The following is a 22,003-nucleotide window of genomic DNA, read 5'->3' as shown; positions in this document are numbered from 1 at the left end:
GCTGGAGAGGGGCCTCAGTGTGGAGAAAGTGGAGATGGAGTACCACAACCCAGCAGGGCCTGGCCATGAAGCCGATGGGTGGGGGATTCAGGCCAGATCGAAGGAAAGGCTTCTGCATGCACCCTGTGGTCCGACTATGCAATTCACTCCCGCAGTGACGGCCACCGCTTTGGATGGCTTTTCCAGGGGCTTGGATACATTCCTGGAGGAACAGGTGATCCGTGGCTACCAGTCCCGCAGTGGCATGGGGCCGTGGGATGGAGGAGGCTGCCCCGTTCCTGTACTACCGGGGGGGGGGGGGGGGAGGCTTCCCATGGGCAGCTGGTTGGCTGCCATGGAGGCAGGATGCTGGCCTAGATGGACCCGGGCCAGATCCAGCAGGACTCCTCTCATGTTCTGCGCTTTCGTGGGTCTCGCCCAGTCGTCCAAGCACATCATCTGATGACGTGGTCAGATCCCACAAAAGCCAGAATGAATTGGTGGGTCTTCAAGACGCCACGTGGCTCTCATGCAAGGGGAACTTCAAGGAAGCCATCCTCTGCTCGTCCCTGAGCTGGACATCAGCTACGGGGGACTTCTGGTGGGAAGTGCCGTGCCCATGCCCTCTTCGGGGGCAACCGCAGCAGCTGGCCAGCCACCGAACACGAGAGCAGGTGGCCCCCTGGCGGAATCCAGCCACGCACTTCCCACTCCGTCCTCCATCCACAGCACAGGAAGCGTCAGGATGCCGCCACCCAGTCGGACTCACTCCTTTTTCTGTCTTTCTTTCCCTTCCTCCGCCTCCTTTCTGCTCCAGCGGGCGCTGTACCAGTCTTCCCACGTGGATGAGAATGACGTCCAGACAATCTCCCACAAGTGTCTGGTGGTTGACCTGGAGCAATATGAGCAGATGCTGAAAACCAAGAAGTACCAAGACAGTGAAGACTTATACTACCTAGCAGGCACCTATGAACCCACCACAGGCATGATATTCAATACGGAGGGGGTACCCGTCATCTGCTAGCAGGTGCCGCCGCTGCCACTGCCAAAAAAGGGAAGGTTGGGGGGCATCCGCACTCCCAAATCATTCTGATCAAGTCGTCCCTCCTCTCTGTGGACGGACGGAGAGGAAGAGGAAGAAGAATGGGACAAAAGAAAGTATGTGCCTGCTTCAACGACAGTGTGATTGTTTAATGCTCCATCGCAGCATTTTGAAAAACAGAGAGAGGTTTCTCCAAGATGTTTTCTGAGATCAGTTCTGAGATGGATCCAACCGCTTGGCTTTTGCACAAGAAGGGAGATCGGTTTTTTTAGAAACACGACAAAAACGTTGCAGACCTAGGCAGGAGTTTCTTCCCTGCCCTTGGGAAACTGGTTTTGCTTTGGGGTGTGGTGCCACATCAGTGTCGAACTGCAGGCCCTACCCTCTTTTTGGTTCAACCTTTCATAGGATATTTCTAGATGCCAACATTTTCTGGACGTGGCATTCTTTCGCCTTCGTTCCGGCCCCTCATGCATCCTTCCTCACCAGCTGCACATAAAACTTGTGGAAGAACCCGGGGCTAAGGAGACCCCTGAATTAGCACCACTCCGTGCTTTTGATTGCTTTTCTTGTCTCGAAGGCCTGATCTTTTTTTTCCGGCAGAGAACTCATGCAAGGAGATGGCTCTGGAAGCCACCACTGAAAAGGGTACTGCACAAAGAGATGTTGACCAACAGCCCTCTCTGGGTATGGGGCCTAAGCAAACAGACAGAAGAGATGAGACGTTCTCCTGTTTTTGCCAAGCCCTTCCGAACACTTGGGATTGTGAGGGGAGGCGGTTTTTATTCTAAGCAGATGCCATTGAACAAAAACATTTCCTTCCCCATGTAAGTTGAATGTAAATGACGAGTTCTGCTTAGAAGCCACGGGATTCTCCGCCATCAGTGCTTTCCTAAAGACAGAACAGTTTTGGGAAGGGGGAGCCTGCTTGGGAGGTATGTGGATGGCTGGTTGCTGCTCCCGCTGCGGGAACCCAACGGACACTTTAGAACGAACCCAGCAGCATCCGCACCCAGCAGAGCATCCTCGGTTGACTTCTGGATGTCAGACAGGACAAAATGCTCACACCTGCCTCTGCTTCTCTTCTCCCCACCAGCACCACTCATAAAACTTTGGGAGAAGACAGCACTTGTGGAATCCTTGCACCCGTGCAGGAATTGCGGGTGGCGGGGTCGGGGAGCGCCGCGGTAGTAAGGACAGCTGCCGCTGCTCCAGCCTTTTCTGCCTCTCCAGATGTTTGTCGGTCTGTCCCTCGATCCGCTGCCGCCGTTTCCACCGGCCCAGAGGGCCGTGACTTCTGTTTCTTCCCATTTCAAGGCAGGGAGAATTTCCAAATGTGGGCGAGCCGGCGAGAGAGGCGGCTCGACGGGGTGCAGCAGGGGTGTGGAGGTCACGGCGGATGCGGCCTAGACAGTGTTTTTGCACTTAAGAACAAAATCATACACTACAAAACTGAGACAACATGATTGTTTCTGCCCCGAACAGACTGTACCATTCCAGCACTACACTGCAGGGGGGGATTCTTGATGGACAGATTTTTGTTATCTGCTGTGATACGTATGGAGTACTAAAGAGACCAGGAGAAAGACGACTCCTTTGACAACCCTTTGCCACCTTCTTTTAAAGAACCACAGTGGTGCTGACCTGTACTGCCCATTTTCTCCAGCCCCAGTTCACTGCTTGTGAAGATTTTAGTGGATGAAATTTCTAAAAAACACACCACAACTCTGTACAGTTTTAATGTACCAAGTAGTCCTTTCCCCCTGTACCATAAACCTCTTTAAAGACAATGAACACACACACACACACACACACACACTAAAAAAAAAGACAAAGGAAAAAGAAAAGCAAAATGGATTCAACTTTTTAATTCTAAATATAAAATATAAATATATAAATATATATAAATATATAAACTTTTTTAAAAAAACTGTGAAAAAAATATGAAATTATAAAAGTAAACACAGTCTGACATGTAGGCTCTTATTTTTTAATTTCCTGTTGGATTGTGACTGTCAAAAGTGAACACACAGGGGAACAGGCAATCCAGACCTTACCTACATACAAACTGTGTACTGTGCGTGTAGAAGGAACTTACATGAGCAAATGTTTAAAGAGACACAGAGAGAGAGAGAGAGAATTTATGCTAATGTTAAATAGAAAGCACTTAACTGCCCATTGCCTTCTATGGAACACAAGGATTTTCTGCAGACAATCGAGAGGAAAGGAGCCAGGTTTTTCCCCCCCTTTCCCCCCTGTGTTGTTATGTTTTTTATGTTTTCAATTCCCCCCTCCTTTTTTTTTTTTTTTTTTTGCATTCTGTTTGTTGCCGAATTATGTGTGATCCTTTTTCATAAAAAAAAAATGGATTGAAAAGAAACAACTGGAATTCTGCCTTTCTTTGCTTGACTTCTTACTGCTCTGCTGGCACGCTGGCTCCCGAGACCAACCCACGAACCCCGTTGCCCTCGAGACCTTTGCGTCTTTCCCGGGGGGGGCGGCATCCCCCAAACCGTATGTGGCCGAGGGAGATAATCGCAGCTCCACGCCTCTTTGTTCCTCCCTTCTCCAAGAAACCTTCCCACCCAAAGAATTCGTGCTCGAAGATGGAGCTCATATACCCACAAGGTCAACACATTGTGCTGTCTTTCCCTTCTGCTCACACGTTCACACTCTCTGTGTGCAGTCGATGACAGGGCGGAGACGACCTGACCGCACATCACAACAATGCGCATGCAGACCAATGGTTAGGGCCCCATCTCATACGGCTGCCTTCGACCCCCACCCAAGCCGTACTCTGCATCTTTGGCCACAGTTGGTGAGGGAGGCGGCTGAGGCACCGCCTGGATTCTTCACAGGATAGCGCTGGGGTCACTCCTCCCCTCCGGGCCGCCTGGAGCAGACCCCCCATTACCTGTTCCGAGGATGAGCGTCATCTTCGCAGCCCAGGTGGCCTACAGAAGCCCCCTCTGCCGTGGGGACGGAGGGAAGGCCGCTGTGCCCTTAGAAGCTTGTCTCTGGTTGCATCGCGACTCTGGCTTTTTCCCCCGCGTGGCCAGCCAGTCTCTGCCAGCCAAAAGACCGCCCCTCAGCTGCTCACCTGCTTTGATGAATCAACTTGGGCTTTTCTGAACACTGGAGACTTTGAGTCTGAAAAGACAGGTGTGCCAGTGGGGAACGTGCCCTTCCATATACACCTGCTTGCCTGGGAAGGTCCTTCTCTGGCAGCCCTCTTTGAAAGGGGCTGGAAGAGCGGCTGGCTGGGGAAGGGCCTTCTCAGTGCAGCAACCAAATTGTGGAAACGGCTCCCAGGGAGATCCTTTATTCGTGTCGGCACCAGACTAAAACGTTTTTATTTACCCAGTATTTTAATAATTAAAATGATAGAGATTTTATATACTGTATATGGTAAGTGCTGCTGCAGATGCTGCTGTTCTCCTGTTTTTATATAAACCGTCCTGAGATCCTATATCAGTGGTGGTGAACCTACGGCACGCGGGCCACAGCAGGCACGCAGAGCCCTCTCTGTCGGCACGCGAGCCAAGTCGCCCCAGCATCGCCCCAGCAGCCGAGCACCAGATAACAGCGCACACGGGCCATGCGCATGCTTGGAAAGCGGCAGTGGTGCCAGGCGATGACATCACAAGCTGCAACTCATGAGCTGTGGCTCGTCTGAGCTTTCATATTTGCTTGGACTGGCTGTGAGTGGTTTTTTCTAAACTATAAAACCTCAGTTTTCAGGTTTTATTGCAGTGTTGGCACTTTGTGATAAACAAGTGGGTTTTGGGTTGCAATTTGGGCACTCGGTCTCTAAAAGGTTTGCCATCACTGGCCTATATGAATTAAGGACGGTATATAAATGTTTTACATAAATAAAAAGATTTAACTGACTTTTCAGACCCAAAGCCTTCCAGCCTCGGATGACGTGGTGATAACCCGCAAAAGCGCCTGCACGTTCTTCCAAGTATCTAAATAGGTAGAACAGGCTATGGATGTTGCCCTAACCCTTGAATTGGAATTTAGGAGGCTGTCAACACTGACCGGCAGCCCTCCAGAAGACTGTCCAGTCCTATGCAGAGGAGCCAGGTGTCAAATTGGGCCTCCTGTGAGAGGGAGGCAGTCCCCCCCCCCCGGGGGGGTCTGGCTTGGCTTGTCTAGGACTGCCATGTCAGACAAGACCGTGGCACAAATCCCGGAGGTCCAGAGTCGAGATGCTAAGACTGCATCCGAGGCAGTACGGAAACCTGGGAGGAAACAGCTGTTGGCGTCAAATGCAGGGCTGGCCACCTCTCTAAGGGGCAGATCCTACCTGGCACGCAGGCCTGGCCGCAGGTATGGAGGTGGCGAAGCCGCTTCAGGCAAACGGGGTCGTATTTGCTCCCGCACTTGTCTCCTCGCAGGTGGGTCAGGAGGCTTGGTTGATGCAGACGTGTGTGCGGGTGTGTTCCACGCAACGTGTCACGCGTGCCGACCCTGATCGGCTTAGTTGGACTAGGATGACGTGTCATGTGCTGTATTTCTTTCTTGCTCCTGGGTAAGTCCTCCCGCTTTTCGTACATGCATTCAGGTGTGCTCACTCTTGCAGCTTCATTTACTGGCAGTGAAACCGGCAGAGGGGAAATCACATCTATATCTGGAGAGGGGGGTAAGTTTGGGGCTGGGGTGATGCAACCCTCTCTGCTCCAGCTGCCTTCTGCCGCTGCTGCCTGCCATTTTTTAGCAGGCCGAAAGGGTACCAGAGTCCAGTCCCTGAATGCTGTTCACTGTGGAAATGCAAAGAAGGCATTTTGCCCCGCGCTCCGTTTCTAGCACCCTCTCCACCCGTCCCCACTGAAGTGGAAGCTTTGCCTTGCTCAGTTAGTGCTTGTATTCCACGGCTATCGTCCCAAACTTGTCCTCCCTGCTTTGCCCTCTTTCAGATAAGACACAGCTCATTTTGGCTGGGACGGCTGGGGCTGAAGTGGAAGGAGGGAAAATTAAATGTGATGCTAGGCTTTGCTCTCCAAAGAGAGAATCGTGAACCCAAGTTCTGCTTTGGCGAGAACTGTTACCATGTACGGCCCCCAGAGTGAATGTAGGCAAAGCCAGAAATGTCCCGAAGCCCACGGACGGTTGCGTGGCCCCCATTGTACTGGGCAAGCTTGGACTCAACCCGTCAAGCTCCTCATTTTGGAGCATCTGGATTTTACAGCAACACAAAGCACGGCACAACTGCATTATGTTCCATCTTCTTGCAAACATCTGGGCGAGCCCTGGCTAATAGTTGCTTGTTTCTGTAGCAGGTAGCTTAGATACCGTTTCAAGGTTGGGCAAGGGTTCTCCTGCAGTCCTGCAGGGGGCTGCTGGGGGATCCAGCAGCGCCATCTGGTGGTCTCAAGCTGTGGTCTGTTCATCTCTTTTCTCAAACAGCAGAGGTTAACTGTGCCCTGCAAGACAACCTGGCCAGAATTCCTGCAACATCATTTGTTTGCATTGTTTGGAGGCTATTCAGTATCACAGGATTGGCTTCCACTGCTGGCGCACCTGTATTTTAATGAGCATCTTCTGTTTCTCTGCACACCTGTCTGGATTTGCCACTTACGTATATTCGGGCAGATGCTGAGTGGTCAGGACCCAATATAAGTTACTCAGGGTGGCAATCTGAAATGACTTATCCCGGTCCAATCATTGGTTTGTGGGCAAATTAGCACACAGAAATCAATATTAAAGACAAGTGGTGGGAGATTAGCTTAGTCTGTCAGGAAAGGTTCAGACAGCCTCCAGGTGCTTTGGATGATAGCTTTCAGGATTCCTGACCATTAGGTGGGACTGATGGGAGTTGAAAGCCCTAAAAAGCTGAAGGATGGTGGCTTGCAAATGTTGGTCTACGAAAACTGGAAGAGGGCTGGTAGGGTGTCGGTCTGTGGAGTCAGAGCTCTCCCTGTATCTCCAGTTTCTCTCCTGCAAGGAATGCTTTGTGCTAACAGGACTCTGCACAGAAATCCCAGAGAAAAACGAAGCTAGAAATTTCTCAGGCGAACGCTGTTTCCCCTGAAAAAATGCTTTTGATATTTCTTTTCCTTAGTTCCCTAAAAAAAGCGACTGTGCAAATTTTCTCTGAATGCTACTTGTTTTCAGAGTTTGGTTGGTTTCTGGTAGCTCCCATTTGAGCTTTAGATACTACAGGACAACGTGAGGCCTAGTGTTTTAGAAAATTCAAAATGGCAGCCAGGCTGCCAACCGGCATTACCCCTTCTGCTCTTGGGGGTAACATCAAACGTGTACTTGGCAGGGGAGAAGGAAGAAATGGTGTTCTCGTTGGTGAAGCCCATGTGCAAGAAAAACAGTTGGAAATTTCTCCCCCCACCCAAAAAAAAAAAAAAATGGTGAAATGGGCTCCCTTGACAAACGTGGTGTCCTTAGGAGACAGGATTCCTTGTAGATACAGAAGCACGGACTGCGGAGCGTATGTTCCTGACCTGGTTTCCCGGCCGGGACCGTCGGCACGAATGCATGTGGCACTGCGTACAGAAGTAAAGACAGGAGAGCTTTGCAAGGTCTCCCGGCTGGGTCCTTCTGCCCACCCCCCAGCTCTGGTACCCTGCAGATGGAGCCCGGTGTGTCGTCCATGCCGCAAGAGGGAGGCAGCTGAGCACATGTGCCCTGAGCAGGGAGGAGGGGTGCTTGGACAGCTCACTTGGGCAGGGTGGGCCCCCTGGCTCGATGCACAAAGCCGGCACGGCAGGTGCATCCTGTGGACACAGGAGGCGGGCGGCCACGTCGGGAAGGTGCTTGCACGGGGAAATGGACCCGTGGCAGAAGACGGGGCTGCAAAGGTGGCATGCAGAGGTGCCGAGGGAGGGGCCGGCCCTTTTCCTCTGCAGCTACTGGGGTTCTCATCTGCCAGGCTCGGTTGCTGCCGGGAGAACTGCATCTTGGACATCCTGAATCTCAGAGGCAGTTAAGGATGTGCAGTCCAGGCGTGGCCGCCCCAGTGGCTCTGCGCGTGTGTCTGGGCGTCCTTGAAAGGCATGTGGACCACAAGCCGCTTTGGATCAGCCAGTGACTTCAAAGGTGGCCACGGCACTCAGCAAATGCCCTCCAATGCCTCCTTGGGGAAGGACCACGCGTCTGTCCTTGCAGGTGGGGCAGAACATCATTTGGTGCTGCTACAGAGCCAGGAGCTCAGCACCAGCTTGATGGGACCTTGAGGCAAGGGAGCTCCGCTGACTTGGTGGTGATGGTGGAGGAGATGGGGGCTCGCATGCCTCAGCCACAGGGCTTCGAGAGGCCTTCGTCTTGCCCTGCAGTTGTCCCGGATGTCGCATCAGAATGGTTCTCGTCCTTAACATGTCCTAGAGGTGGAGCTGGTTCTGCCAGCATGGTTTGCGTGTGTGTTGCAGGATCACACAGTACAGCTTTTCCTGAACTGCCCCCACTTAAAAAGTGCAGCATGACATATGGAAAAACATGAATGCTTGGCAATCTTTCTTTGCCCTTGCTGAGGAAACGAACGGGTCAGGGGGCTGGTGGGGGAAAAATTCCCCTCTCTTACCATGATGATGTTCTGTGCTCAGAGACAAGTTCTTGACTCTTTTTTCCTAACAGAGGAACATGGAAATAGAAATCCTGCCTGTGCCAGTACTTGAGTGGAAAAAGCAAGAGCCATGTGATCAGCTCTTACACGGCTCTGCAAAGTAAAAATAAGCGTGCCTGTTTTACATTTTCTATTAATCAGGCAGCTCTTGGATGTGATGAAACTTGGCACGGAGGTGACAAGACCAATCATGTCAGAGCAGCTCGGAGGGAAAAGATGCTTTATTAATGCACTTTTGGGGCATGCCTCCCTCCAGCCGACCCCCCTCCCATCTGAACCATCTCAAGCATTGGAGGCAGTGCCCAGGAGGGGAGCCATCCTCCACTAGGGCTAAAACATCTGGCGTGGCAAACATCTGGCATGGCCGTTTTCCGCCTGGACCCCTTTCCCAACCACATCGAATGCACAGCTCTGGGAGCAAAGCCTGCCCCAATTTCGTGGCTTTTCCGGGCTCTCACGAGCGCGGGAGGAGAATTTGCATCGTCCTGGGTGGGTGGAGAGGACGCATGCGAGCCACCCCGCAAAACGAGACGGGGGCCAGCCAAGGCAGCCCCTGCTGCCGAGGGAGGGGCGGGGTGGGGGACGGCCCCGTTGCCTGGGCTGCGGCACCGAAGGGGGCCAGATCTGGCTGGTCACAGGAAAGCGGTCCTAGAAAGGCCCATCTGGGGTGAACTCTCTGTCCATTGCGAAGGGACTTCAACTCAGTGGGCGTGCCTGGGGAGAGTGCCCGTGGTGCAATTAGCGTAAGCGTGAGCGAGGCGCCGTTGGGGTTTCCACGGTGGGCACCTCTGGGGCTGCCCCTGCGGGGCGAGAGAGTCCCGCGACCCACATCCGGGGCCTCCGCTCAGCTCGCCCGCAGCGAGCCAGCCGGCCTTCGGGAGCCCGCGGTCAGTACCCCGCGGTGATGGAGCCGTTGTAGCTTTCGGTGTGGAAGCAGGTGCTGTGCGAGGTGCTGGTGAGGCTGTAGGCGAAGTAGGCCACCGCGGAGCCCAGCGTCAGGCCCGTCATGTACGACACGGTCATCGTGTTGCCTGGAGGGGGAGAGGCGGAGAAGCGGGGGGTCAGGCCAGGGGGGCACCGGGCCCTCTGCCCCTACAGGCGGAATGGCAATTCCGGCCGAATAGTCCTCTCCCGATGGAACACATTAGGATTGACAGCATAACGATCCCAACGCCCATTTCAGGAAAGCAGCCGCGAATACTCCTGGAAGAATCCCTCTTCCTGCAGTGCAGCAGCCCGTGATCCACAGGCGTTCTGCTTACCCGCCAGTTCTCGCTGCTCCGGACTCACTTTGCCAGCCGCCAGGATCATGGGGACACTGCCGAAGTACCCGTTGGTGATGCCCATGAGGAGGGAAAAGACACAAGGCCAGGCCGGGTGACTGAAGGTGGGCTTCCCATTGGGGTAAACACACATTATAAACAGGGGGATGAAGACCACCCGTAGGCAGGAGTAGATGAGAAGGTGGGTTCCCCTCCAGTCGTAAGGCAAGGCAGCCAGGATCTGGGAAAACACGGCGAGGGAACGACTGAGTTCAGACAGCACAATAACCCACACCCAAGGGTTCAATGTGGCTTGTTGTTAAATCACGGGTTGTTGTTATCCGAGACAAGCCTAGATAACAAAGCATGGTTTGTTAGCCACAAACAGCTCACAGTTCACACTCCAACAACAAACCATGGGTTGTTTGTGGTTAAACCATGATTTGTTAGTACAGCTGGGTTCAGACAACAGGCTCATCCATGTTTTAATGACCTGGAGCAGGGCTGAACATGTAAGCGTATCAGTGTATTTTTGCTCAAAGCAATTGCCATCAGAAACCAAGAACCAAGGACCTCTTGATAGAGCTGCTGCAACAAAGCAAAGAAGCATCCATGATCTGTGCAAGTGAACCACAAATTTGCGGTAATTTGTGGCAGCACGTGACCGAAACACTCGCCGCCACGGTCACAGAGAGCATGCCATTTTCCATGGGGCAACCCAACAGCAGGGGGCAGCACCGAGTCCTACCTTGCCCACGAAGTCGGAGAGGTTGAAGATGGCCATGATGAGGATGGGAAGCCACTCTCCAAGCGTGCAGTTCCGGATTTCCGATTCCAGCCCGGGGAAGAGGCACAGTGTGATGAAATACGTCATCGCTATCGAGAGCATGTACGCCCAGATCACCCTGGAGACGACGTAACGATGGAGCAGCATATCTGCAGGAGGCCACCAAGGAGTCCGCATCAGGGGCACGATCACACCCCTGCAGCCGGATCACCCCCCTGAGCTGTGTGTCTTTCCCACCGGTTGCTGTTACCTCGGAAGCTAGGCCAGCTCCTTTTGAGTTTGGGCCGAGGGACATCAAACCTCACGTAGGTGCCGCTGCCGGCCAGCTCTCCTTCCTGCTCGAAGGTGTCAGGAGGGGGCACTTCTTGCCCTCGAAGCCGATTCTCCTGGGGGAGGGAGGAAATGGCCCATTTCAGACCCTTACAGGCTGCTGGGCCCCATGTCCCTGGGGCAGTGTATCCATCTGGGTTTTAGTCTGGATGGTTCAGAAGTGATCTGTGGGGCTAACTTCTGGCCCCAACATAGATTCAGCACCTTGGATAGCTCCTTTGACGGTCAGGCTGAAGCCTGAAGTGGGTACACTGCCCACTTCCATACTGGAGACAGCAGCCATTGCAGCTCTGAGATGCGTTTTTGCCTGTTGCTTGCTCTGAGCAGTTTTGTCCAGCTTAAAGCATTCTGTTCAGTCTCGGCTTCATCCTTTCCTTGTGGGTTGCGAATATGAAATCTTTTTCCTTATCATTACAAGCATTTTTAAGTAAAGGTGGAACTCTGCAGAAAAACCTTTTGCTACTATATCACCTATAAAGCCCTTAACGGCTTGGGACCTGGATACCTGAAGGAACGCCGGCGTCCATATCTGCCCTCCCGCCCCTTGAGATCGGCAGCAGAGGCCCTCCTCCAGGAGCCCTCCGTGAAAGACATCAGGAGGCAAAGTACGTGGAGGAGGGCCTTCTCTGCGGTGGCGCCCCATCTGTGGAACACGCTCCCCAGAGAGGTCCACCTGGCGCCATCATTATTTGTTTTTCGGCGCCAGGCTAAGACCTTTTTATTTAAACAATATTTTAACAATGTCCAATATTTATTGGTTTTAATTGCGCAGCCAGGGTGTTTCCGGGTCTTAATTGTATTTGTATTGTATTTATTTATTTCTGTGAGCCGTCCCGAGGCTATAAAGCAAGGGGATGGCATACAAAAACTTTAAATAAATAAATAAATAAATACCTGCGAAGCCCCTTTCCCTACCGGGAGGCCCCTTCTGACTTGCTCTGTTTCTATGTTACTTCTGCAGTAGCATTTTGTCGACTTCCGGAGGCTTTCTGGGACCAGATAGGGTCCAAAGGAGGCTGCTTGTCCATTACTGCCCTTTGGGCTTTTGGCAAGGGGTCTTTAAAACAAACGATCACGGAAACCTCCTGCTCCAAGCACACCAGACTATGTGCTAACCTGTAGCACGCATCTGAAAACTGCGCACAGAGGCACCTTCTGCCCCCTGCCCTGCAAGCTGGCGCAGCATTCCCAAGCAGTGAAAGCAAAGCTTCTTCCCACGTCTGGATCCGGGGACGAAGCACAGGGGTTCAGTCTCAAGGCTCCCCTGGCCCCACTTGCTTTAGGCCAAGCTTTTGCCCCTTTCCAAAAAAAAAATTGTTTTAAGTGCAACATGTTCGGCCGTTCCACGATACATTTGTTTTTTGTGTTGAAAAGCGCACGGAGAAAGGAAGCATCACGATCCATTTTAGGAAGCTGAAATACCCCTCCAGAGAATGGCATGTGTGCCGGGGGGGGGGGGGGGGCTCATGCCGTCACAGCCAGCCAGCCAAGCCGGTGTGTGCACAGCCCGTTTTTGGCTGCCACCGACCAGCTGTTTCCCTGAGTGCAATCCTTAAAGAAAGACTGCATGTCTGAATGGAAGCGGAGAGGGCTATGAGTGCCCCTTCAGTTTTACATGGAGGCGGATTCTGAAGGGCAAAGGTCACCACCAACCCGCCGTGAAGCTCCGCATGGCTCACTCTCTTCCTGGCCCAGGTAAGGACACGATGGCCCTCTGAAAAGGACGACACACATACTGAGCCAAAGATCCTGTCCCTCTGAAATCCCCCAAGCCACAAGATGCAGCACTGCTCCATCCTTCTCAGCAAATAGTCACACAAATCCACAGCAGGGAAAGCAGCAAGAGGAGTCCTGGCAAAGGATTGTTCAAAAATACCGCATGACGTGAGTTTCCTGCCTTACCTGAGCCAGGGTGTTTGCGTTCCGCTCAGCGACTGCACTGCATATGACTGATGGGGATAATGTGTCTGTCACTGTCACTTTTAATTTCCTTCCCATCCTACTGCTGAGGGTTCTTTCTCCAATACGGGCTGTACGGACACACTCTGCTGTGGGTGCATGGGAAGAGCCCACTGGCTGAAATCCAGGGTCCATCTCAGCTGCCATTCTGGTTACAGAGTGGCCAAGCAGCTGCCCCTGGGAAACCCACACAGGGCTGCACCAACTGGGGAACACAGGCAAGCTGCCTCCGATCCGGAGGTAGCACAGGGCCATGAGGACTAGCAGCATTGATAGCGTTCTCATCCAGGAATTTGTTCAACCCTCTTTTAAAGCCACTCCAAGTTGGGGCCATCACTACCATCTTGCGGAAGTGAATTCCAGACTGTGGAAGTGAATCTGAGGACAAGATAGGATATTCTTGTGCGGAGAGCCTTTAAGTGTGAAAAGATTGCTTGGTTTTCAAAGCCCGGATCCTTGTTTTAAGGTTTAAACCAGTTTCTAGCCCTCAAGAGGAGGCCGTTCCTTGCCGGCCAGCCTCCCTCCCCAGCCAGCTTCCCCCCAACATACAAATCTGATGTCTTCTGCAGTGACATCGTGGTGGACACGGTAACCGGTGCCGCTGTCCACGGCCCCCCTGAAGTCCAGCGCCCCGTCGCGGGAGCGGGCAGTGTGGAACTTCACAAAGTGCGTCCGCTTCACCAGCAGGTGGAGGATAAAGCAGGTGAACTCCAGGCTGATGGAGATGAAAAAGAATATTATGGTGTTCTCCTTCTCGTCCGACAAGAGCAGCTTGGTGAAGATCCGGCTCAGGGAAATGATGACGCCCGCGGTGCCTGGAAGAGAGAGCAGACGCTCGGCAGGGGCCCCGCAACTCACAAGCGACCTCCCTGCAAGCTGGCGGTGCCCAGATGTTCACGGACTACAGTTCCCATCAGAGGCAGGCGGCGAGGGATGCTCTGCCCATTCCGCTCAGCCGTTCTCGCACAAATGGAACCGGCTTCCCAGACAGCTCAGTCAGGCGCCTTCCTGACATACAATCCAGCACCAGAGTAAGAGAGGTTTTTTAAAATCTGCGGAGCATTTTAATGGTTGGCTGTTTCAGGTTTCAATTTTTTAAGATTCTTACTAGCATTTCAACTAGTAAATGCAGTATTTTAGCTATGATCTTTTAAGATTTGTCCGATCTGTTATGTTGATGGATACTGTTATACGGTGCCTCTGCTGTGTTGGGAATGTTATCTTGTTTTATTGTTATTGATGTCTTAATTGTTTTATTGATGTAGTTTTTATGGTTTGTTATGATTTTATTATGTAAACTGTCCAGAGAGCCATGATGCTGTTGGGACAGTATACAAAAGCATTAAATAAATGTGGTTTTCTTACACTCTGGCATTTTCCATGTCCTCAGTTATTCTTCAAGTTTCTCCTCTGGGTTCTGACTTATTCATTGAATGGATATGCACGGGATGTTCCCATTAAAGGAAGGCCTAAGCACTGTACAGAAGGCACCCTTTCAGAAAGAACGGGCAGGCAGCCTGGTTCGCCTTGCAAGTCCCTGCGGGATCGGGCCCACGCCTGTGGGTGCTTGCAGGATTAGATCCATTGCAATCCCAGAAATCAGCTGGAAGTCACAGAAGGGGCTATAAAGGCTGCTTAGCCCTGCCTGGCTGGGTACGGCAACATGGATTTCCCCGGTGGTTGCTCCGTGGTCCCGAGCCTGCTTCTGGTTGTGCCACACCTTAGCCAGGCATCTGATCTTGGCCCGTTCCCATCCTGGGCTTTGCTTCTGGTCCAGACACACCATTCCTGGCTCGCCCTTCGCCTCTGGCCCTTGCATACCTTGCCAACCTCTCACGCTTGTTTAGCTTGTCCTACCTCCCAGGGGGCTGTGCAGGTAAAACGAGGAGGTGGGGAACCATGGGGTTTGTGCTGAAAGGCACGCTTCCTGCATTGCGCAGAGGGTTGGACCTTATTGGCCCCTTCCAGGGATGCTGTGATTCTATGCTAAACAAGGGCCATAAATATAACGATGGTTGCAGAGTTCTGCTCCCGGAGGAACGGGTTGCAGGGAATACTCACTCTCGCCGGTCATCACGCCCTGGGTGTAGCGCTTTGGCAGCATCCCCGTGTAGCCATAGAAGCTGGATTGCTGCACTTCAAAGGGGAGACAGGGGTGAGAAAGAAGGAGGGTTGTTATTACGCCAAGATCAGCAAGCGGCAGCTGAAACGCCACATGGGTCTGGGGGATCCGTTTCGAGCCCAAACCAGGCTACCTTAAGAAGAAATTCTATGCCCCTTGAGACGAAAGGCATTGGTGTTCCCAGCTCCAGCATCGAATTGGACCCTTCTTCTTCTGCTTAATCCAGCCTTGCTTAGTATTAGTATTTATATTGCTAACATTTATATTCTGGCTCATTTGCTAAATAGCTTTCAAGGTGGCACGACGCCACTGAAACCGAAACAATAAAATTGCAGGAACAGTGCAAACCATCACACACCAGGACATTAAAGGCCAGATTAATGACGTGAGCCGCCCCGAGGCTTCGGTGAATGGGGCGGCACAGAAGCTTCCTAAATAAATAAATAAATTAAAATGATGCACTGGTATGTACTTTCTAAAAACCGGGGGGGGGGGGGTCATCATTCTTGGAGGAGGAGGAGGTTTGGGAGTCACACAGAAGAAAGGCTTTTCATGCATGTAAGACAAAAAAGTCTCTGCAGGTAAAGGTGTCTTCCAAAGGGACCTGCCTGCAGAGCTTAATAGTCAGGGACCTTTCATGCCAAACCCATTCCGATCTCTAAAGAGTAAAACCAACGCCTCAAATTGAACCCAGGAACCACCACCAGGAACCAAGGGGAAGGGGAATTTTTCTGAAAAGTTCATTACAAGAGGAAGAAGTGGGATATAAATGTTTTGCAACAATATTATTGTCGTTGAGGATGATTATTATGATGTTGTTGCTGTTTTGATTTATTAGCCAGTTACTTTCTTTTTTCCCTGATAAGGGAGTTGTTTGTGGCATTGTGGTGTTCTTTGCTTCGGACACTTCCCTTCTGGAGGTGGGAAGGCGGGGTGTCCACATTTTTATGTTGGTAAAGGCAACCCCTGAAAAGAACCAGAATCCAAGGAAACATCTGCCACAATGAATCGCTTATCCCTTTGAGCTGCTGCAGGTTTCTTGTTGGTTTTACTTACAGCAGTCTGACAGTTGTTCCTCTGGGAACTGCGTGCTGATTTTTAAAAAACAGGGGGTGGGGCCTGGAGTGAGCCGAAGGGCTCCGTGTACAGCAAAGATACTTCCCTGTAGCTGCCCCCCCCCCAAGCCCCATCTTCACGCATACCTGTGCAACCGAAGGCCACCACCCCCACTGCAATCAGGTTGATGGCATAGGCCTGCCGCCGGGGGAACAGATCCAACCAGACGTCACAGATGCTGACGAAGAGGAGGGGGCCCAGGGCAAAGAGGTACCCTGCAACAGACGAGATGCAAAGAGGCAGCACATCATTCATCTCTGAATAAGAGCTGCCGGGGGCCGAGGACTGTCTGGAGAAGCCGCGCTCTTTCCCAGGCGAGTGAGCAAGGCTGGAGCAGAATCTCCCGTCTGCGCATCGCATCACCAGGGCGGTTCGGGCCAGGGTGAAAGGCAAGAAACCAACAGGTCGCAAGGAGAAGCGGACGCGCAGTTCCCGGGTGCTCTGCTTGCGCTGTGCTTTACACTTCCACACTGTCTTTTGGCCGATGCTCTCTAGATGGTTCACAAAGCAAAGCTCAGAATCCAAACCTCTCCCACTGCAATGCAACAGAACATAATCTGTGTACGCTTATAAAGCCGCGGTAGAGACCAAGAGCACGTCAGCGGGAGATCTAAAAAGGCACAAGCACAGCTTTTAAAAACTGCTATGCTGCTTGGGTGAATCATATGACCGAAAAGACCATAAGGCATGTACGGGGACTGCAACCAGGGACTGCACGTGGAAGGTTTGGATTCCGCTTGACCTCCTGCATCCATGCCCCTGTTTTAGCAAGTCCACATTTTTTCACGAGACCTGCCTATTTTAAGAAAGAGGATGATAAAGCAAAGATGGCTGTGGACAAGGGTGTTCCTCAAGATAGCGGCAAGCCCGTCTCAAGGAGGCAGGGCTAGAGGTGAGGTAAGAAGGCAGCAAGACGCTGGACGTACCCACAGCGATCCTCGTGTGGAGGCTGAGCATCTCTACCAGGGCATTGTTGAGGATGACGGCAGCTAAAGCGACCAAGATGTAGGTGAGGCTCATGTCGAACACGATGGAGGTCCCTGTGGAAGGACAGTGAGCGGGAAAGCGATGCTGGAGGAAGGTGGACGGGGCAGTGCAACGGAAACATCCCATGCCCTCCCTTCCTTCCTTCCTTCCTTCCTTCCTTCCTTCCTTCCTTCCTTCCTTCCTTCCGTAGAACTGCTCTCTGCATATCGAGCATCCACTGACCACAGAGCACTTTCTATTACAATCCTTTTTTAGGAGCTCTCTGGCTATGTATAGCAATGGCATCTATAATAGAATAATTTCCAAATATATTTCAGGCTAAGCATTCCAGCTTCCTCCCTGGCTGATGAAACACGGAATCAAAGCATGGATGTTGGGAGAAAGCCGCTCTTGACATCTGTGCAATGTCACGGCTGCTGCTGAGGGCAGGAGTTGGAAGATTCAGCTCCAAAAACGTTTGGAAATTGCTCCATTTTCATCTGTTTTAAGCTGAGACGGACAGCATCCAAGGAGGCCCTGCTGTGCCACTTGGCTTTCACCCTCCCTGCATCCCTGTTTGGATTCAGGGACAATGAGTAGCTAGTTAGAAACCATGATTAGGGGTTCGGCATGGGTTGCCAGGAGCAGTTCGCAGTGCAACAGACGGTGGGTGCTCTTCATGGGTTGTCTGTGGCTTATCATCCTGACTGGGTTCAGACCACATGATTCACCCTCACGGGCTGGGCGTGGGTTGAATGTGGATTGTTGTTGCTGAACCACACGTTATTGTGTTGTCTAATCTCATCTGAGATGATAAACTGTGGTGAACAACCCACAGCTCACAACTTCACAAGAGACCATTCCTCCTCCTCCTCTTTGTTCAGTATTTTTATACCCTGCCCTTCTTCCTCTTGCAAGAAACCCAAGGTAGCTTATGAGATTCCACTCTCCTCCACTGTGTCCTCACAACAACGACCCTGCAAGGTTGATTAGGCTGAGAGGCCATGACTGGCCCAAAGTCACCCAGTGAGTAACTTGGCCAAGCGGGGACTAAAATCTCAGTCTTTCTAGTCCCAGTCCAGCACTTGAAAGCCTGCACCTCATTGGTTCTCAAGCATGGCTTCTCTTCATGGTTTTTTTGTGCTTAGCCAACCATGGTTTGTTGGCACAACTGGGTTCAGACCATCGAATAACACACGTTTGGACAACAACTCGCACTCAATGCACAATCAGGCCTTGAGCTTTCCCCTTGCCTGAACTCTGCACTGAGCCGATGCCCGATTTTCATGGCTCTTGCTTCAGAAACTTTAATGAAGCAGTGAATGCCCAAATGATCAAGGAAAGGCTGGGCATGCCCATGGCGGGCATGTTGTGAGCGGAGCTGGGGGTCAGACTAGATGGCCCAGGAGGGCCCTTCTGACTCGCTCCGTTTCTATGTTTCCAAATGCCCGTGGCCAGCAAAACAGCCTCAATCGATAACTTTGGCATTTTAGAAATATGGGTAAAATGATACCAGGATACTTGTGATGCAGGTAGTCCACGTCCGTAATGAAGCTGTTGTAAGGCAAGAGAAACCCCACTCCGGCCAGAAGCATGGCGAAATAAATCCCATGGTAGCGATCCTGGGGCTCCGGTTCTTCGCAGACTGCAGCCCCAGAGGAGAGAGAAAGGACAAGTAAAAGCCATGCGACCCCGAAATCCCAAGGCAGCGACCCCCCCCAAATCCCCTTTTATCCAGGAGCTAGATAAATACGAGCAACGCTACTATTCTGGCATCCTCCACAATACAATTGTAATAATATTTATATGCACTGCAGTCTTCCAGAAGTCTCTCCACCCAGTGGCGTTTCCTTCAGTTCAGTGAACATCAGACTGCAGTTCTCATGCCGAAGGTGCAAGCCAAAGATGGGCCAGCTGAATGCACGTTAAAATATTGACTCATGTGCGACCAGCTGACATAGATGGATAAAACTAGGAAATATTAAAGAGTGGCCGCTCGGCATCCCTCTCATTCCAGCTTGCAAAGAAGGGCCTGAGCCAGCCCGTTTTGCTTTAATTTTACGAATACTGGCAGGGATGTTTGGAAACGGGAGGCTTTTACAGGGTGTCTCGCACCAATGGGGAAGATGGATAGTGCACAATAAATACCAGTCTGATTAAATTCCATTCGGCAAATTGCAAGCTCTCAGCAGATACTCCGGAGGTCTGCAAATACCAGATCTTTGTTGTAGCTAAATAGCAAAGTATCGAGGGAGAAAGGGCCAACAAATATGCGGAGATTAAGGAGTGGAGGTCCTGGAAAGCAGTTTAATAGAATCCACTGGATTCTTCAGCCTGGAGGAGACCTCGAGGGGATCTGTTGGTGTATGTGAGGGGGTGTCACACAGAGGTGGGTAGAGGCCTGTTCTCCCCTGCAGAGGAAAGCAGGACGCGCTCCAAGGGAGCAAAACTCAGGGAGCCAAGGTTTCATTTGGATGCCAGGAAGTACTTCATGACGGTTAGGACCCCCAGGGTATGGAATGGGCTTCCACGGGAGGTCATTGAGGCCCCATCGGTGCGGGTGTTCAAGGATAGGCTGGGTGGGCATGTTGTGAGTGGAACTGGCTGGAGCTGGGGGTCAGACTAGATGGCCCGGGAGACCCCTTCTGACTCATTCTGTTTCTCTGTTTCTATGAATCTGTACAAAGGCAAGGCTGCTCTTGGTGAAGATGGTTACAGGGACCTCTGGGGAGAGCCAGTGTGGCTGGATTGCTGGACTGGAACTCACGTGATCTGGGTTCTAATCCCCGGTCAGCCATGAAGCTCACTCAGTAATCTTGGGGCAATTACAGACTCCTAGCTTGGCCTACCTCACAGGGTTGTTGTGAGGATAACATTGAAAAGAGGGGAACCTTGTAAGCCACCCTGGCTATTTCTGGGGCAGTCAGAGGAATGACCTCTAATTTAAAGGTCTCCTCTTTCTGCAGTCCACGTCTAATTTTAAAATAATAAAGGCAACACCACCACCCAAAGGAAGGGCAAAGGCTCCCTGGCATTACTCACAAACAGCACTGGGGCAGTGGATGGAATAAGGCACACAGCTCAACTGGGCACCATGGTCTACACTTGGGACGATGTCCTGGTTGCTCTTCCAACCACAATATTCCTAAATTTGCATCTCTATATGAATTAGCCATCCAATCTTTAATGGGGGAAATCTAAGGGAGCAAAACAAAAACCCAAGCCCCAGAGCAGGCCTACAAGGACTGTGCATCCTCAATCAACACAGATTGCCAACTGTCTGAGGGTGGGGAAAACCTTGTGTGGAACAGAATGGAGCTTGTGGAAGAGGGCATGGCTGGCTGCAACCCTGCACAGGAGCAATATTTTGCTGCCTTGTAGCTTCCGGCGGTCCAAAGCTGCAGCCACAAGCATAAGCATGGAGGAAAAGCATCTCTAAGTATCAGGTGCTTAGCTGCCACTAAAAGGCACACCCTTTGTGGGAGCCGCCTGGCGAGCAGCTGCTTGTGAATCTCACCCGGCTCCATGAAGGTGAGGACTCCCTTTGCCTGGAGTTCTTCTCCCTCCAGCTGGTAGCTGTCAAAGCTGAAGCTCATCACCACGCTCCCCTCGGGGGTCGCCACGGGGGTGATGTCCTTGAAGGGTTCTCCCCCAGCGGAGCCCATGGCTCTTGGCCTACAGAGCGCAGGGAGAGTTCACACTCTTAACAAACATCGCAACACAGTCTCTAGAGAAGAGCAATACTTATTCTGAGAATACCTGTTTGTGCAATGCTTGTCTGGCCAGTGAAACAAAGTCCTCGTATCGGGGTCTCTGTTGTGCGTGGCAAGGGCTTGACACGAAAGAAAAGCAAGCCGCTACTAGCAGGCAGAAAGCTCAGATGACCGCTTGCGCCCAGATCGGTTCACAGCCCATGTGAAAAGAATTATTTTCATCCCTTGGAGACCTTTGTTGCATCGATAGATCTGTCTACATTTAACATGCGGAGCTGTTGAAAAGAACGTCACTAATAGTAGACAGTGCAAACCGGCAACTGTTGATAGAAAAGTAAAGCTAACTTGTGAAATGGCTGATGTGAGAACGCATGAATTATGGGGATCAAAAACCAGATTGCTAATGGGCGATTATTTGTTTCTGCTGTTTTCCAGCATCTGGGGATCTACTCTTGCCCCTCCCTGAGCTACGCAGGCCTGCAGACAGTCGTCTTGATGTCAAACAGGAGTGCCGAATCTCTTCCCGGCCAAGGACCGTATTCTCTCCTGCAGCAGCTCTGGGGAGAAAGGGAATTCCAGTGGCAGACGGGGCTGAGGGCAAAAGGGTGGCATTTTTGCTGAACTTGCTGGGTATATGGAACTGCACAGCCTTCCTGCACGATGAGTAACTGCATTTCCATTTGTATAACCGATAACAAAGCATTTTCCTTCTCTGAAATACGTTGGAAGGTATATAGCTGGCACTTTAAGTGACATTATTTGGACTCAGGCTAGCCTCCTTTGGTGTTTTCTACCAAAAGGACACCAATGCGTGTATTTTTATAGCTTCGGCTGCCTCTAGTAAAGAGTACAGATGTTCTCTGCATTATTTCTTGGCAGGATGAAGTTGTGCTTAATTAACCTTATGGTAATTCTTCAGCCGACAAATACAAGCTGGTGAACAGCCAGTGTTAAAAACAAACAAACAGAAAAATAGACCTGCCTGCAAATGCATGATATGAAATGAAAAAGCTCGGCCCAGATAAGGCCAGACAGGAAATTATTTCCATATACCAACTGTAAGAGTTGAGTGGACCGTTTGCTTTTTAATAGCAATTCTATTTTAAAGTCTCTTATCTATCCCTTGTCAATATTCAGCCAACTGATTTGGC

General features: G+C 51.5%; 2 protein-coding genes across 7 annotated transcripts in view; one reads left to right on the top strand and one right to left on the bottom strand.

Moving 5' to 3' along the window:
* Positions 1-3,649, top strand: part of TNRC18 (trinucleotide repeat containing 18) — an 89,761-nt gene extending 86,112 nt beyond the window's left edge. For 4 of the 6 annotated variants that reach the window (XM_044433105.1, XM_044433108.1, XM_044433106.1 and 1 more), the window contains one exon: positions 797-3,648. In XM_044433105.1, the coding sequence (XP_044289040.1) occupies positions 797-1,003 (207 nt within the window). In that variant the 3' untranslated portion in view covers positions 1,004-3,648. Of the gene's footprint in view, positions 1-796 lie in introns of all 6 variants that reach the window. The other 2 variants (XM_044433107.1, XM_044433109.1) reach the window with 2 other exon arrangements.
* Positions 3,650-9,485: 5,836 nt separating this feature from the next.
* SLC29A4 (solute carrier family 29 member 4) lies at positions 9,486-20,804 on the bottom strand. The gene is made up of 10 exons (XM_044433631.1): positions 20,657-20,804; positions 18,653-18,784; positions 17,100-17,213; positions 16,260-16,388; positions 14,997-15,071; positions 13,485-13,750; positions 10,897-11,032; positions 10,608-10,795; positions 9,860-10,100; positions 9,486-9,628 (listed from the first exon to the last, which is right to left on the bottom strand). The coding sequence occupies exons 1-10, from the start codon at positions 20,802-20,804 to the stop codon at positions 9,486-9,488; spliced, it is 1,572 nt and encodes a 523-aa protein (XP_044289566.1).
* Positions 20,805-22,003: the final 1,199 nt, after the last annotated feature.

The sequence above is a fragment of the Varanus komodoensis genome, unplaced genomic scaffold, assembly GCF_004798865.1.
Source record: "Varanus komodoensis strain SLA01 unplaced genomic scaffold, ASM479886v1 scaffold26, whole genome shotgun sequence".
Taxonomy (NCBI): Eukaryota; Metazoa; Chordata; class Lepidosauria; order Squamata; family Varanidae; genus Varanus; species Varanus komodoensis.
Note: the sequence above shows the minus strand (reverse complement) of the source record. Positions and strands in the feature narration are given on the sequence as shown.

Coding starts and splice junctions, on each gene's coding strand:
- SLC29A4 (XM_044433631.1), bottom strand. CDS start 20,804: ATGGGCTCCGCTGGGGGAGAACCCTTCAAGGACATCACCCCCGTGGCG. Junction 16,389..17,099: donor CCACACGAGGATCGCTGTGG/GTACGTCCAGCG, acceptor CGTCTGTTGCAG/GGTACCTCTTTGCCCTGGGC. Junction 15,072..16,259: donor GGTGGCCTTCGGTTGCACAG/GTATGCGTGAAG, acceptor TCCCCTTTGAAG/TGCAGCAATCCAGCTTCTAT.